Source organism: Dysidea avara, chromosome 3 (genome assembly GCF_963678975.1).
Source record: "Dysidea avara chromosome 3, odDysAvar1.4, whole genome shotgun sequence".
In the NCBI taxonomy this organism is placed as follows: domain Eukaryota; kingdom Metazoa; phylum Porifera; class Demospongiae; order Dictyoceratida; family Dysideidae; genus Dysidea; species Dysidea avara.
The window spans coordinates 31255535-31270344 of record NC_089274.1 but is presented as its reverse complement, the minus strand read 5'-3'; the positions used below and the strand labels follow the sequence as shown (position 1 = coordinate 31270344).

Sequence of the window (14810 nt, the reverse complement as noted above, 5' to 3'; positions counted from 1 at the left end):
AGACACATACAAACATGCACAATACATACTGTAATTGTCAAATTAATGTACAGTCATTACTTTTTAGTCATAGTTTTCAATATTTGCCTTTGTAATGCTGTATCATTACTGAAATAAGTTAATGCTGCCCCATGTATGTACAGTATATACTTTTAGTACAGGAACCCAGTTAACACTATACCTTCCTAAGCAGATTTATCAAAATTTGTAAAATTAAATTTTAATAATAATTAATGTGGGTTGGTAAACAATACAAACAGTCAGCCATTGGTCTAAAGCTGATATTTTCACTTGTCAACTGCCATTCAATGATAGTGGTTGTTTTAGTAGGTGTGCAGGGTTCCATGGTTCTCCTATATGATTATGCAAATTTCACAAATCTTAAATGCATGAGGCTTGGCGGAAAAATACCTGGGGATTCCCGACTTTAAAGTCACAGGGACTTCTAAGGCCATCCTAAGCAACACCCATGAGTATATTGACAGGAAAACTGAAAACGCTATTTTTGCACCTACGTAGCTCTGTGCTTCCTTGATGAAACAAAACGATTTTTGCTGTGGAAATGCCCGCCAACTTCAGTACTCCACATACCAAATTTGAGCAAAATCACTTCAAGCGTTCCCAAGATATAAAACTTCAAAAATTGGCTTAGTTTCTTCATTTTCTTTCTATTATTAATTTTCTTCCTCTTTTTGCACACTTACAAAAACTGCCATAAAATGCAAACTCCATATCCGATTGTCTTGACATTTGGCACACAGAAGGGGAGTATAAGGGCGCATCTCGGTACCAACTTTGGTTGCAATATGATAAACAGGCAAAGAGTTATTAGCGATTATTTACTAAAATAAAACCAATATGTTGTCACGCCTACAGGGTAAACCGCTTACGGTAAGAAGCTGAAAATCGGTGGATGAATAGGTTAACTCTTGAACCTCAAATCTTTTGTGGTTTGAAATAAATCGAGCTAAAAACTAGAGGTGTACCGATATACCGATACATATCGTATCGGTGGCCGATATAGACATTTCTACTATATCGGTGGCAGCCGATATTGCTGCTAAAAACTGATACGATACACCGATATACAACTGAACTATATTGAGGACACTGTCCAATGATCAAGCCATATTATAAACCCTACTATTTAGCTAACAAGGGCGGGAAAGAGTAGTTATCTTCCTTGTCTAAAAGCAGTACGTTACGCAAAGCCATTTAAGTGCGTGGATAATTACTGTTTTGTTGTCACAAAAAGCTTACCAATCATACAACAAACACTCATAGTGATGAGCCTGGGGAAACAGCAAAAAGATGAACCAAGAGCACAGCATAAAACAACCACCCATCTCTACAAGCCATTAAAATGCGGAGTAATCCGGACTAATCTTGGCAGGGGCATGTATTAAAATATTTGTGGGTGCCTTATAGTCTGAGCTGTCAATAGAGGCCACACCACCATGGGTAACCAAGCATAGCCAATAATCTTAAGACTGTCTTCAGTAGTTTCTTCAGTAGCTAAAATAAAGTTAACCATGGCATATGTGGTTCTTCAAACATAAATAGCTACACTTAGTTATATCGGTATATCGTATCGGTATCGTATCAGTTTGAAAATGATTAATCCATATCGTATCGGTATCGGATCGGTTTGAAAATGATTAATCCATATCGTATCGGTATCGGATCGGTTTAGTTTTCTTATATCGGTACACCTCTACTAAAAACCATGAATATACAACGAAAAAAACAACAGTGTGTAACAATTATGCAATAGAAATTAGCCAATAAAAAAAACGACTACTTGCCACGACTACCAGAAAAAGCGCTTAGTGAAAATCGCTGTACAAATGGAGTAATCATCTTAGAAAAGCTCTTCAATGGTGTAGAAGAATTAGACTTAAAGCCACAAGGTTATAACACAATATCCAACTTGGCGTAGCAAGTGCGAGATCAAGATACTCTAATAGAGCAGTCATCCTAATAGAGCAGTCACCCTGAAGAGAATTGAACAGATCAGTTAGAAACAAGTAAAACATATGTGACTGGGCCGGCATGTGGGAACAAAGTACACCCTACCACATGACATCTCATATCTCCATACTGGGATAAAATATTTTCATTCTGTAACTTGTATTTTAAAGCCAACTAAATGTGAACGAAATTTCATGGCCAAACAATTATGGCCAAACTAAAATAAAACCTGTGCTGAAATTTCATGGACAAACAATTAAGGAATACAAAGTTATAACACGTCAAAGTTTGAAAAAGTAGGCAAATTTGCAGGCCCGGTCACCTATAGAGATCACCTACAAACAAATCACCCGGTAGAGAGTTCAGTTACAAACTATTCACCCTGTAGAGAGATCATCGAGAAAAAGTTACATTGTAGAGAATTCAGCCACGAAAAGATCACCCTGTAGAGATTTCAGCTAAAAGAAGTCACCTTGTAGAGAGTTCAGCTACAAAGAAACCACCATGTAGAGAGTTCAGCTGCAAACAAATCACCCTGTAGATTTCAGCTACAAACAAATCACCCTGTAGAAAGATCAGCTAGAAAAAGTCACCTTACAGACAGTTCACCGATAAACAAATCACCCTGTAGAGAAATCAGCTAGAAGAAGTTACCTTGTAGAGAGATCAGCTAGAAACAAATCACCCTGTAGAGAGTTCAGCTGCAAACAAATCACCCTGTAGAGAGTTCAGCTACAAACAGAACACTCTGTAGAGAGTTCAGTTACAAACAATTCACACTGTAGAGAGATCAGCTAGAAGAAGTTACCTTGTAGAGAGTTCAGCTACAAAGAAACCATCGTTTAGAGAGTTCAGATGCAAAAAAAATCACCCTATAGAGAGTTCAACTATGAAAGATCATCCTGTAGAGAGTTCAGCTACGAAAAGATCACCCTGTAGAGAGATCAGCTAGAAGAAGTCACCTTGTAGAGAATTCAGCTACAAACAAATCACCCTATAGAAAGATCAGCTAGAAGAAGTTACCTTGTAGAGAGTTGTGCTAAAAAGAAACCATTCTGTAGAGAGTTCAGCTGCAAACAAATCACCTGTAGAGAGTTCAGCTACAAACAAATCGCCCTGTAGAGAGATCAGCTAGAAGAAGCTACCTTGTAGAGAGTTCAGCTACAAACAAATCACCCTATAGAGCATTCAGCTAGAAGAAGTTACCTTGTAGAGAGTTCAGCTACAAACAATTCACCCTGTAGAGAGATCTGCTAGAAGAAGCTACCTTGTAGAGAGTTCAGCTACAAACAAATCACCCTGTAGAGAGATCAACTAGAAGAAGTCACCTTGCAGAGAGTTCAGTTACAAAGAAACCACCATGTAGAGAGTTCTGTAATAAATAAATGTATTATATATATATAATTTGTACATTTACTGATAAAATCAGAAATAGTTAAAGTATTTAAAATCTGCTTTGTCTTCTTCTTCCTGTGGTAAAGAAAAAGAGATACGTTAAAAAAGCCCCAAAGCCGGTCACAGGCCGGTCTTGGGGTATACAAATACAAACAAAAGGGAAATCTAATCCAAAACAGCCAAGCTGTAGAAAAAGAGTGCGGCCCTCAAAAAGGCTATGGTGAAAAAAGATGTGAAATCCAAGGTGGCGGCCAAGGAATGGCTGTGATGGTAGGTTAATGGTAAAAATTTTAATAACAACAAATCAGGAAAATTTTGTGCCAAGACCAAGTGGCATCAAATTCGCCTGATTTGTTGTTATTAAAGTTTTTACCATTAACCTACCATCACAGCCATTTCTTGGCCGTCACCTTGGATTTCACGTCTTATTTCACCATAGCCATTTTGAGGGCCGCACTCTTTTTTTACAGCTTAGCCGTTTTGGATTAGATATTCTTTTCCAATGTAGTCTGCTAATCCTAGTGGGTGGGCTTAGGGAGGGGTCTGACTATTATTCCACCAGCTGTTAATGCAACCCATCTACGTGGTATTTTCCTGTATATTTGTTTGTAATGCTTTCCAATTACTGTCTACTGTTCTATACTACCACAAGCACCATGATGCAGATGTCCTACATACATGGTGCATAGCCTTTATATTCTCTCCCATGCTTGCTAGCTGTGATGCACAAATCTACACACAAGCATGCACAAATTTACACACGAGCATGCACAAATTTACTCCCTCCATTAATTTTCATTTAAACTCATCTACAGTATTTCAAGTCACACAACAGCATATCGATAATTATATGTCTGCTAAGAAATGCATGCGAAGCTGGTTCCTTGGAAACACCATTGCTGGTAGCTAGTGCTGTTGGTTTTTGGTTACTAAAATGCCTGTACAACCTATGAGTACAACTGTTCACATTCCACAGAGTAAAGCTTACTGTGTTCAAACAAGTTTCATTTCTCATGAAGTGATTGCTATAAGAATTTTAAAAGACAACTAGATAGACTATTATTGTAAAATAGTTGTTTGCACTTTACAGCGATCTGTTCTAGATACGCATGCTTAGCAATAAAAGTGAGGTAATTAATGATATACACACAAGTAATGAATTACAAAATATGGAATTACATTTAACAACTGATGTTGCATTAATTAAGTAAACAAAGGTATTCATACACTTATAAATATAGAAGAAACATCATGCACAAACTATTGCAGTGTGTGCATATATACCTACTGTATTTATCTATCTGCACCTACATAAGCAAAACATGAGGTCAGTTGTATTACAGTCCCAAGCATTAAATCTGATACAGAGACTCTTTAGAATGTAAAAGTGATTTCAGAAGGGGTGCCACTACCAAATCAAGTGGAATCTTGCACAAACTGATGTTGTACTACTGTAGCTAACCAGGCACTCTGTACTGTATAGCTATCCCTTGCTATAATTACTGAATTACACTATAGTAGTACTGTATATTAGGGATCATGGAGGTTTGGGTTTTTCAGGTAAAAAACATCTTTTGAAAACCAGCTTCACAATATCATCCTGGTGCCTTGGCAGTATTGGTTAGGAAATGTATAACCAAGCCCAAAAGTGCCTTCAGTACAACCCTAAATGCTCCAATACATTGTTGCAAAATTTATAAAAATTATTTAACGGAATTTTCTACTGCTAACTGCTTGCCTGCAATATCTACATGTACAGGCAAGTGTAACTCAAGGCTACAGGGCTGATTTTTTCACTGTTCAACGTCGCTTCATTTTGAGACATGCCTTTTGGCATACCGCAGTACACACAATGCATACATCATGGACTTATTTTTGTCCTCATTTGTGTCCCATTTTTTTGCTGACAGTCTGAGGTGTCAATTTGTGGTAGCACGATGTATGATTCTCTTATGTTTGTAAACTGGAAATGTCCATATTTTCTGTGGTGATTGGATTGATTGCAGAGGAGTTTCTCCTACTGTTCTTCATTTGTAGAGCTATATAATGGGCTGAACATAACTGAAAGCAAAGCATAATAGACACTTCACTTTTGAGTCAGTATTTGATAACCAGGGTGCGTGTTCCAATGAAGCTTTATCTCTGCCGCAACTCTTTCTTTTGATGCGATATGCGTGGGTTCACCAGTCATAATAATGTTACAAAAAGTAAACAAACAAGTGCAAGAAAAATTAGGAATTTAAGTTCGATTAGGGATTATAGAAAAAGTAGGGAAACAAGGAAGGTCGCCTACACGATAGAGTGTTAAATGTTCACTAGTATATCTGCAGGTGTAGGCAACCTGTTTATCATGACTAAATTAGGGATTAAATGTTTATTGGGGATTAAATGTCCACTAGTATATCTCAAGGTGTAGGTGACCTCCCCTGTTTCCCTATTTTTATTTATATGATACTTAATTGAACTTAAAAATTACTCATTTTCCCTTATACTTACAAAGAATTTTAAGTTTGATTAAGGATCATAGAAATCAAAATAGGAAAACAAGGGAGGTTGCCTATACTTGTATACTAGTAATCCCTAATTCAGTCTACCTACGTACCATGACTGAATTAGAAGTTAAATGTCCACTAGTATATCTGTAGGTGTAGATGACCTCCCTTGTTTCCCTACTTTTTTCTATGATCCCTAATCAAACTAAAAATTCTTAATTTTACTTTATACTTGTTTGTTTACTTTTTTATAACATTATTATGACTGGTGAACCCGCACATACTGCATCAAAAGAAAGGAAGGTGCCAGCGGTAATGTTTTCAGATGAACACTCACCACAGATATCAGTTACTGACTTGAAAGTCAAGTGGCTATAATGCTTCGCTTTCAAATATGTGTAGCCAGTTGCACAGTGCTACAAACGAAGAACAGGTAGGAGAAGCGCCTAAGTAATCAATCCTGTCACCATGAAAAATACGGATGATTTGTGTGCCCCAACTAGCATTACTGACTCGAAAGTTACAGTGGCCATTATACTTTCAGTTATGTTCAGCCCATTTTGCAGCACTACAAATGAAGTACAGAAGGAGAAGCGCCTCTGTAATTAATTCAGTCACCACGGAAAATACAGAAAATTCCCATAGGAAGCCATCACGCTACCATGAATATTAACACCTTTGGTTGTCAGAAAAAAAGAAATGGGACACAAAGGATGACAAAGGTAAGTATGATGTGTGCATTGTACGTACTGCGGTATGCCAAAAGGCACATCTCGGGACGAAGCGATGTCGAACAGTAAAAAAATCAAGCCTGTAGCATTAGCAGTTGTCTAGTTACGCTTATCTGAAGGCAGTTAGTCAGTCAGTAGAAAATTCCATTAATTAATTTTTTTTAATTTCGAAGGAATCTATTGGAAGCATTTAGGGTCGAACTAAAAGCACTTTTGGGCTTGGTTATACCTAACCAATACTGCCAAAGCGCCAAGATACTATTGTGAAACTGGTTTTTAGGTTATATTTTTGGCCAGAAAAACCCAAACCTCCATGATCCCTAATATACAGTACTATTGTACAGTATGATATTTGATATTGACTCGAGATAAGCAATGAGGTTGAGAAAGCAGTCACAGCCACACATGTACATATATCATAACTATACTATAACAAAGAGTTAACAAACTAGTGCAATTAAAAATCATTAATTTAAAAGTGAAGTAAAGCGATAAAGAAGTAGTTTGAAACAAGAAGTACAGTATGAATGTAATAAGTATACACTGAATCTACAGTACAACTGTACATGTATGCATTTACAAACATACTTTTACTTTCACAGTGCTTTGGTTGGCTGCTGATGTATTACTGGAAGATTCAACACTCTCTATAGGCAAAGATGATGATGAGGCTAATGAAGGGGATACCAAGGTCTGAAATAATTCTGTTTCTTGTTGAGATGCTTGAAGTCTGGCCAAAAGTTCTTGTACTCTGTGTTGAGCTTGCTGACCTTCCAAACCCTAAATAAAATGAAATACTATTACAGCAATAAATACATACTGCAGACAACTATTCAACAAGAAATAGTTAGAGACCTACCACAAGAATCTTTGTGATTTTAAAAACCTGAGGCAAAGCTGAGGTTTTTAAAAGCCACAATGAGTGGGTGGTCGCAAACTTTTCCCTTATATATACAATGAGTAATGCACAATGAAATCCTCATGCACAATTAAACAAGTATTATAAGAGAAGAAAGCATCTTTATGTCTGTAAACACAAACGCATACAAAGGAGGGTTTCTTTAGCTTTTGTCAGCAAATGTAATCACACTATACAATTCCACACACACCATCATTTCACTTATCTCTAGCATAAGGGTAGTTCTGGATGTGTTAGAACTTGTACTTTGAGTGGGTAATTCCCAGCAAGAAAATAAGCTACAGCAATGGACTACATGTACAATACTGACAGTTTAAAGCACCAAGTGAACCACCCTCAGTCAACTACGTAGCTACTCAACTTGAGATAAGTGAACTTTTCACGAGTGGGCCAATCGTAATAGAAAAGGTATTTACAATAATTTAGCCACACCAACAAGTGGGCTACTTCAAAATTGTTACAACTTTAAAGAGAATATCAAATGCCAAGATAAAACTAAATGTAAGTATTTGAATGGAATCGTACCTGTACTTTAAGAGAAATACATACAGTACATGGCATGTTGATATTAGTACCAGACAGTAGTTGCTTATATACTACCACCTCAAAACACCTTCAATGTAAAAAAGGCATGTCCAAGACACTACAAGTACCTGTAGCCCGATGTAAAAACAGCTCAATTGCAGAGAAAGATCTGATGAAAAATACCGTAGATTCCTAAAAAATTCGGCAGAAATAAATTAATTCCGTTTGTGTCTGGCTGAACAATTAGGGAAAAAATGTACCAACCCGGTGCTATTGTCAAATTTTTAGGGATCTATCCCTAATTTAGACTTCAACAAGTTTGATACTGAAAATTGATTGGCTGAAAACGTGGTCTCTAAATCCCGTAGAGCCACGCTCATGTCCAATAGAGACCACGCTCTGAGGCAATACGAAACACGAAAATTACGCGCCTGTAACATTAGCAGCTCACAGGCGTTTAAATGGCTAGTAACAGCCGTACTCAACAAGATGGAGGTGTAACAAGTACCTTTCTACTACATTACACCACATTTCTTGTTTAAACAAGCAGCTGTCAACATTCAAAAACAAGTTGTCAAGCAAATTGTAGTCTGCTTTGAAATGCAATTAAGCGCGCCTGTAACATTGGCAACACATGGGCATTTAAATTGGAACGGTACTGAATTAGAGGGAGGCTTGTTATAAAGTACCTGTCAAGGTACAATGAGTTGAAGTCTAAATCATAATGCTGGTTATGTGCACTACATGGACATGTATATACAATAATATAGCTATAGCTTAAATAACAATAATGTCATGATAAATGTCTCATTTATTTCCAGCATAGTTGATAGTGACAGATGAGCAAGATGATATATTGAACACAGGAGTACAGGAAGATGAATATTCCAAAGACAATGAACCATGTACAGATTTGGAATTCACTTGTGCAATAGTATTTTCAGTATTGATATCATCACAATGAGGCCGTTTTGGTTTGTTGCACTGACAATGCATCCATTGTTTAATATATCAGATACCTGCTCTTGCTGATGTTTGGAGGCTCGTTTGTAGCTTCGTACTGCTTCAACACTTCTGTGGCCAGTTCTTTCCATGATTCGTTGTTTGTCTATACACCCAGATTGATGTAGTCTAGTAGCAGCTGTAGCCCTTAAAGAATGATTGGTACGATAACCAAGAATGCCACCATTTTGACACATCTTGTTAATTGTAGTACCCAGTTTTGTATGCCCTATAGGTTGACTTGAATACCAACATCCAGGCAAAGGCTTCTGTAGTGGTTTTAAATAATATGCATTATCAGGACGATCTGAGGGACACAAGCTGTTATACAATTTATAAAGTCGCACAAAGCAACGTTCTGGTTTCTCTATGTTTGCGTGATGTATCACTACCTCGGGTTTGATTTCCTGCCTCGTAGTCCACCAGGATGATTCTTTGAAATATCCTCCTTGTAAGTTAGATATGGTCTCTCTCCAGCATTTTCTATCAACTGAATTTGTGATGGTCTGTGTTGAAGATCTCTGTGCTCCTTACCACCACGAAGAGAGAAATAGAGCCCATTCATATACAGCATGGTATCTACCAAGCACTGTGGAGTGCTGTCTCCTAAAATTCCCTTCTCCCATAGTATTTCCTCTTCATCAAATGTAATTGGCTTTGCTTGTCGTTGTGTAGTTCCTATTCCAGCTGACTGCAACCTTTTCATCTCTGAGTCTAACACCTTTCTAAATTGAGCAAACTCCTTGTCCTTAAAAATATCAATTGTAGGTATTCCATTGGCTCTAACGAATCTTATGATTCCACAACAGATGTGGTGCAATGTGTTAGGAAGAAATACAGAACCATCTTTCTTTCTTACTTCTAATATAAATGGACACATCCAGTGTTGCAATTCTGTGCTCATAAAATTGTGTAAGGAAGGTATAATAACATTAGTTTCTTTCCTTCGATAGGATACCCAGTCATGCCACAACTTGGCACAATACTTGTAGTCTTGTTGCGTTTTCTCTGGTACTGCACTCTTCACAACTTGTTTGATATCCTTGCTAGAAACGGGTTTTGCAAAAGGCCTGTTGCCGGCCAAGGCTGAATGGTCGCTTAACTGTGAAACAGCCATAGCGTGACGGTCTTTCTTGGTGGCGGGCACAACAGCTTCTTGTAACTTCGACATGCTCTTGTCATTGAGTTCCTCAAAGGCTTGAAGAAACATTTCATCTATCTCTGTCTCTGTTAAGTTGGTCTGAGCGGGGAAACCAACATGAGTAACGTTGTTGCAGGTAGGTGTGTCCGCTTTGCTGTCTGAAACAAATAGAAACAGTTTGTTGTCAAGGAAGTCCTTTAGTTCTTGTACCTGAGAGTCAGCAATAGTAGCCATTATCGAGTTGTCGTGTAGTGAAAGCAGAATTTCAAATTTCTGTTACCATGGTGAGTCTAAATAAGTTAGACGTAAAGAATCAATGGGTTCTACGGGATTTAGAAAACCATCAGGCCCTTAGTAGCGCCCTCGCTTCGCTTGGGCGCTACAGCCCAGGGCCTTCGAGTTTTCTAAATCCCGTAGAACCCTGGTTCTTGACGTCTAACTATTATACAGTCTGCACGCTTCATGGCTATGTTATTTGCGATCCGTTTACTGCTTCCTTTCTGGATTTATTTCTACAGGTACCAACAGGAACGCCTTGAGGCGGAGATGATGATACCACTACACTCATGCTATATAGTATTATTGCCTACATTATCCAGGAGGATGGTCAATTCATTGCATCACTTTTGAATACAATCACCCAGGCGTAATATTAAGGATTATAACAAGTAATAAAAAATAGAAACCACAATCAATAGCTAATATTATGAACTATCTTGTGATAAATCTCGCTACCAGATGCTGCATGAAGTGTTCCATGGCTTAACAAAGCGTTATCTAAGGGTGTATCATGTCACAAAGAGATGTGGTGCCAGGAGAGTTATGAAATGAAGATCATTTTGCGGTACTAAGCCCCGGTGTGATGTCACACGATGATATCGTTGGGTACGTTCCCTGAACAATTTCACACTTGGTGCTTCATCCAGCATCGAGGTAGCATATTGTGTGAGGTCACTGGGAATCCTCAGTACTCAAGAGACCTTCGTCAACTAGTAATCCAAGTGCCGAAAAATTTGCACACTTATAATTAGAAACTTTCCTGCACTTGCCGAAATTTAGAGCACATTGCGTTCAAAGAATGGGGAGTGCCGAATATTTAGAGATGCCGAAATTTTATGGAATCTACAGTAACTGGTATTTAAAGGGTGCACCTGTTTTACAGCCAAGGTGCTCTTGCATGGATTAAAACATTGGTAGTTTTGTATTAAGATTAATTCTTGGCCACTCCAGATATCAGCTCTTTCATGAGACCTTGCTCTACAAATGAGCTGTTTTTACATTGGATTACAGGTACTTGTAGTTTCTTGAATGCGCCTTTTCACAATAAAGGTGTTTTTGAGGTGGATATCACTCATATTTGCCAGTGATAGGCTCACTGGGGAGCTAGAGCTTCATATTTCACAGGCCTCATAGTACATGCAATAGCAATTTATACCGAACAGATGTAATACCTTAGATACAGTGTATGCAACTTGATAGCTGAATAAATGGTCACTATTATCAAGAATCCATCCATAATAAGGGACTCTTAATTGATATTATCATATAACCATTTTTGCAGAAAGCTAATACTGTGGTCAAAACTTCAGGATTGGAGCAGCAGAGAAAGAAATAGAGGACTCAATCATAAAGACGTGGCAAGATGGAATAGTATTGCCATGGACAACAGCATCAGAGTGCAACCAGTGCATGAGACCATAGCCTCGATCGCCACATTTGGACTGAAATTAAACAAAGCTTTCAAATTTGATGAATCAATTAAATAAAAGATTGCAGTACATATACTTTCCCGAGGGAGAAAGCATGCATGCTAGTTGCTTTCAGTTCAGCAGCATTACAGGATTGATCCTTTGCTACCACCTTCACCTTTACTCTGATGCCCCTGATGTATCAGCTAGGGTTCCACCAATACAGAAAATACCTACTGATCTGACACCGATACCTAGCAGTAAATTTTCACTGATACAGATATCGATACTGATAATTGCCATACAATTTACACACCTCTCAAGTTAGCTATGTGTGACTGCTCTATTAGAATATTTATTGTGCAGTGACTGTTCTATTAGAGTATTTCGATCTTTTTCATGCAAACATAGTAGGTAGCATTTGTTCAATGTTTAACGTTTCCTGCACCTTTTGTGCTAGAATAATGCTCAACACTATTTCCAGCCTGCACGTTTTGCTAGCATAGCATTTACAGATGATTCTTATGATGATGAATGTTGGCGCGAGTAGCTATTAATCAGTATCGGAATACCTAAATAACCAATACCGATCGATACAAAAAGCCCATTATCGGCTCCGATACAATACCGATCCGATTATCGGTGGAACACTAGTATCAGCAACATTCATTCCTGTAGATAAAGCTAGTTAAAGTCATAGGCTTAGCTAGGGGTGTTCATTTGCCTTACCACCACAGTTTTTCCCCCTATACTATCATCAACTGTCAAAGCGTGATACAAAAATACTTAGCAGTGTACAAAGAATTCCTGACAGTTTATACTATATTACAGTACATGTACTGCATTGTTGAACCATGGCTAAGAATAAGTACCACCAGACTGACAAGTATCACATGATCTATTTAGGGGAAATCTCTTGGAAAGTCCATGTAACACCTCAAGTGGACACGCGTGCAGCCCAAGTCTTATGAGAGAAAGCCATAATATGATAAGCATTAGTTGTATTGTAACTGGATTTTATCCATGATAATGGAATCTAATCAAAAACAGCCAAGCTGTAAAAAAAGGTGTGGCCCCCAAAAAGGCCATGGTGAAAAAAGATGTGAAATCCAAGGTGGCGGCCAAGAAATGGCTGTGATGGTAGGTTAATGGTTACATTTTAATAACGACGATTCAGGTGAATTTGGTGCCAAGACCAAGTGGCACAAAATTCACCTGAATTGTTGTTATTAAAATGTAACCATTAACCTACCATCACAGCCATTTCTTGGCCGCCACCTTGGATTTCACATCTTTTTTCACCATGGCCTTTTTGGGGGCCGCACCTTTTTTTACAGCTTGGCTGTTTTTGATTAGATATCACTTCTTTTTGTATTTGTACACTGCAAAGCCGGCCTATGGCTGGCTTTGAGGCTTTTTAACCAATGTGTTTTTTTCTTTACCACGGGAAGAAGAAAAGAACTTAAAGAAGATTTTTAATGCTTCAATTATATTTAATTTTATTAGTAATTATACAAATTATATACATATATTTATTACATGCCCATTATTCCCCACAGGATCAAGACACACGGTAGTGTGTCGTGCGGCCCAAGAAGCCGGCGCGCAACCCCGTGAGTATATTGACAGGAAGAAAGAAAACGCAATTTTTGCACCTCCGTAGCTCTGTGCTGCCTTGATGAAACAAGACAAATTTTGCTGTGTACATTCCCTCCAACTTCAGTACTCCACATTCCAAATTTGAGCGAAATCGCTTCAGGCATTCCTGAGATATGCGACTTCAAAAATTGGCTTAGTTTCTTCGTTTTTGTTTTTTTTCTTCTTCTTATTTTTCTTCCTCTTTTCGCACACTTACAAAAACTGCTATAAAACGCGAACGCGTTATCCGATTGCCTTGAAATTTGGCACACAGAAGGGGGGTATAAAGGCGCATCTCTGTACCAACTTTGGCTGGAATACCATAAACAGGCAAAGAGTTATGAGCGATTATGCACGAAAAATAACACCAATATGTTGTCACACCTACAGGGTAAACCGCGTATGGGAAGAAGCTGAAAATCGGTGGGTGAATAGGTTAACTATTGAACCTCAAACCTTTTGTGGTTTGAAAGAAATCGAGCTAAAAACCAGGAAGATACAGCGAAAAAATCAACAGTGTGTAACAATTATGCAATCGAGATTAGCTAATTTTTATTATTATTAAGCTTGCCACGCCTACCAGATAAACCACTTGGGGTAATGCTTTGAAAATCGCTGTACAGATGGAGTTATCATCTTAGAAAGGCTCTTCAATGGTGTAGAAAAATCAGACTTAAAGCCACGGAGTTATAACACGAAATCCAACTTGGTGTAGCAAGTGCGAGATCGAGATACTCTAATAGAGCAGTCATCCTAATAGAGCAGTCAACCTGAACAGAATTCAAGAGATCAGTTAGAAATAAGTAACCTGTATAGAGATCAGCTACAAACAAATCACCCTGTAGAGAGTTCAGCTACAAACAATTCACCCTGTTCAGACATCAGTTAGAAGAAGTTTTCTTGTAGAGAGTTCAGTTACAAACAAATCACCCTGTTGAAAGATCAGCTAGAAGATGTCACCTTATAGATAGTTCAGTTACAAAGAAACCATCATGTAGAGAATTAATCTACAAACTAGTGACCCTATAGATACATCAGCTAGAAGAAGTTACCTTGTAGAGAGTTCAGCTACAAAGAAACCATTCTGTAAAGAGCTCAGCTGCAAACAAATCACCTACACAGAATTCAGCTACAAACACATCACCCTGTAGAGAGATCAGCTAGAAGAAGTTACCTTGTAGATCGTTCAGCTACAAACAATTCACCCTGTAGAGAGAGCAATTAGAAGAAGTCACCTTGTAGAGTGTTCAGTTACAAAGAAACCACAATGGAGATTTCTGAAATCAATATAATATTATGTGACCGGAT

The 14810-nt window shown here is 38.0% G+C and overlaps 1 protein-coding gene across 2 annotated transcripts in view; it reads right to left on the bottom strand.

Annotated features, from left to right (window-relative positions):
- The window catches only part of LOC136250691 (kinesin-like protein KIF21A), a 465334-nt gene that overhangs the window by 96611 nt on the left and 353913 nt on the right, over positions 1–14810 (bottom strand). The window contains exon 30 of one of the 2 annotated variants that reach the window (XM_066042921.1): positions 7178–7369. In XM_066042921.1, coding sequence (XP_065898993.1) covers positions 7178–7369 — 192 coding nt within the window. The remainder of the gene's footprint in view (positions 1–7177; positions 7370–14810) is intronic. The other variant, XM_066042922.1, reaches the window with a different exon arrangement.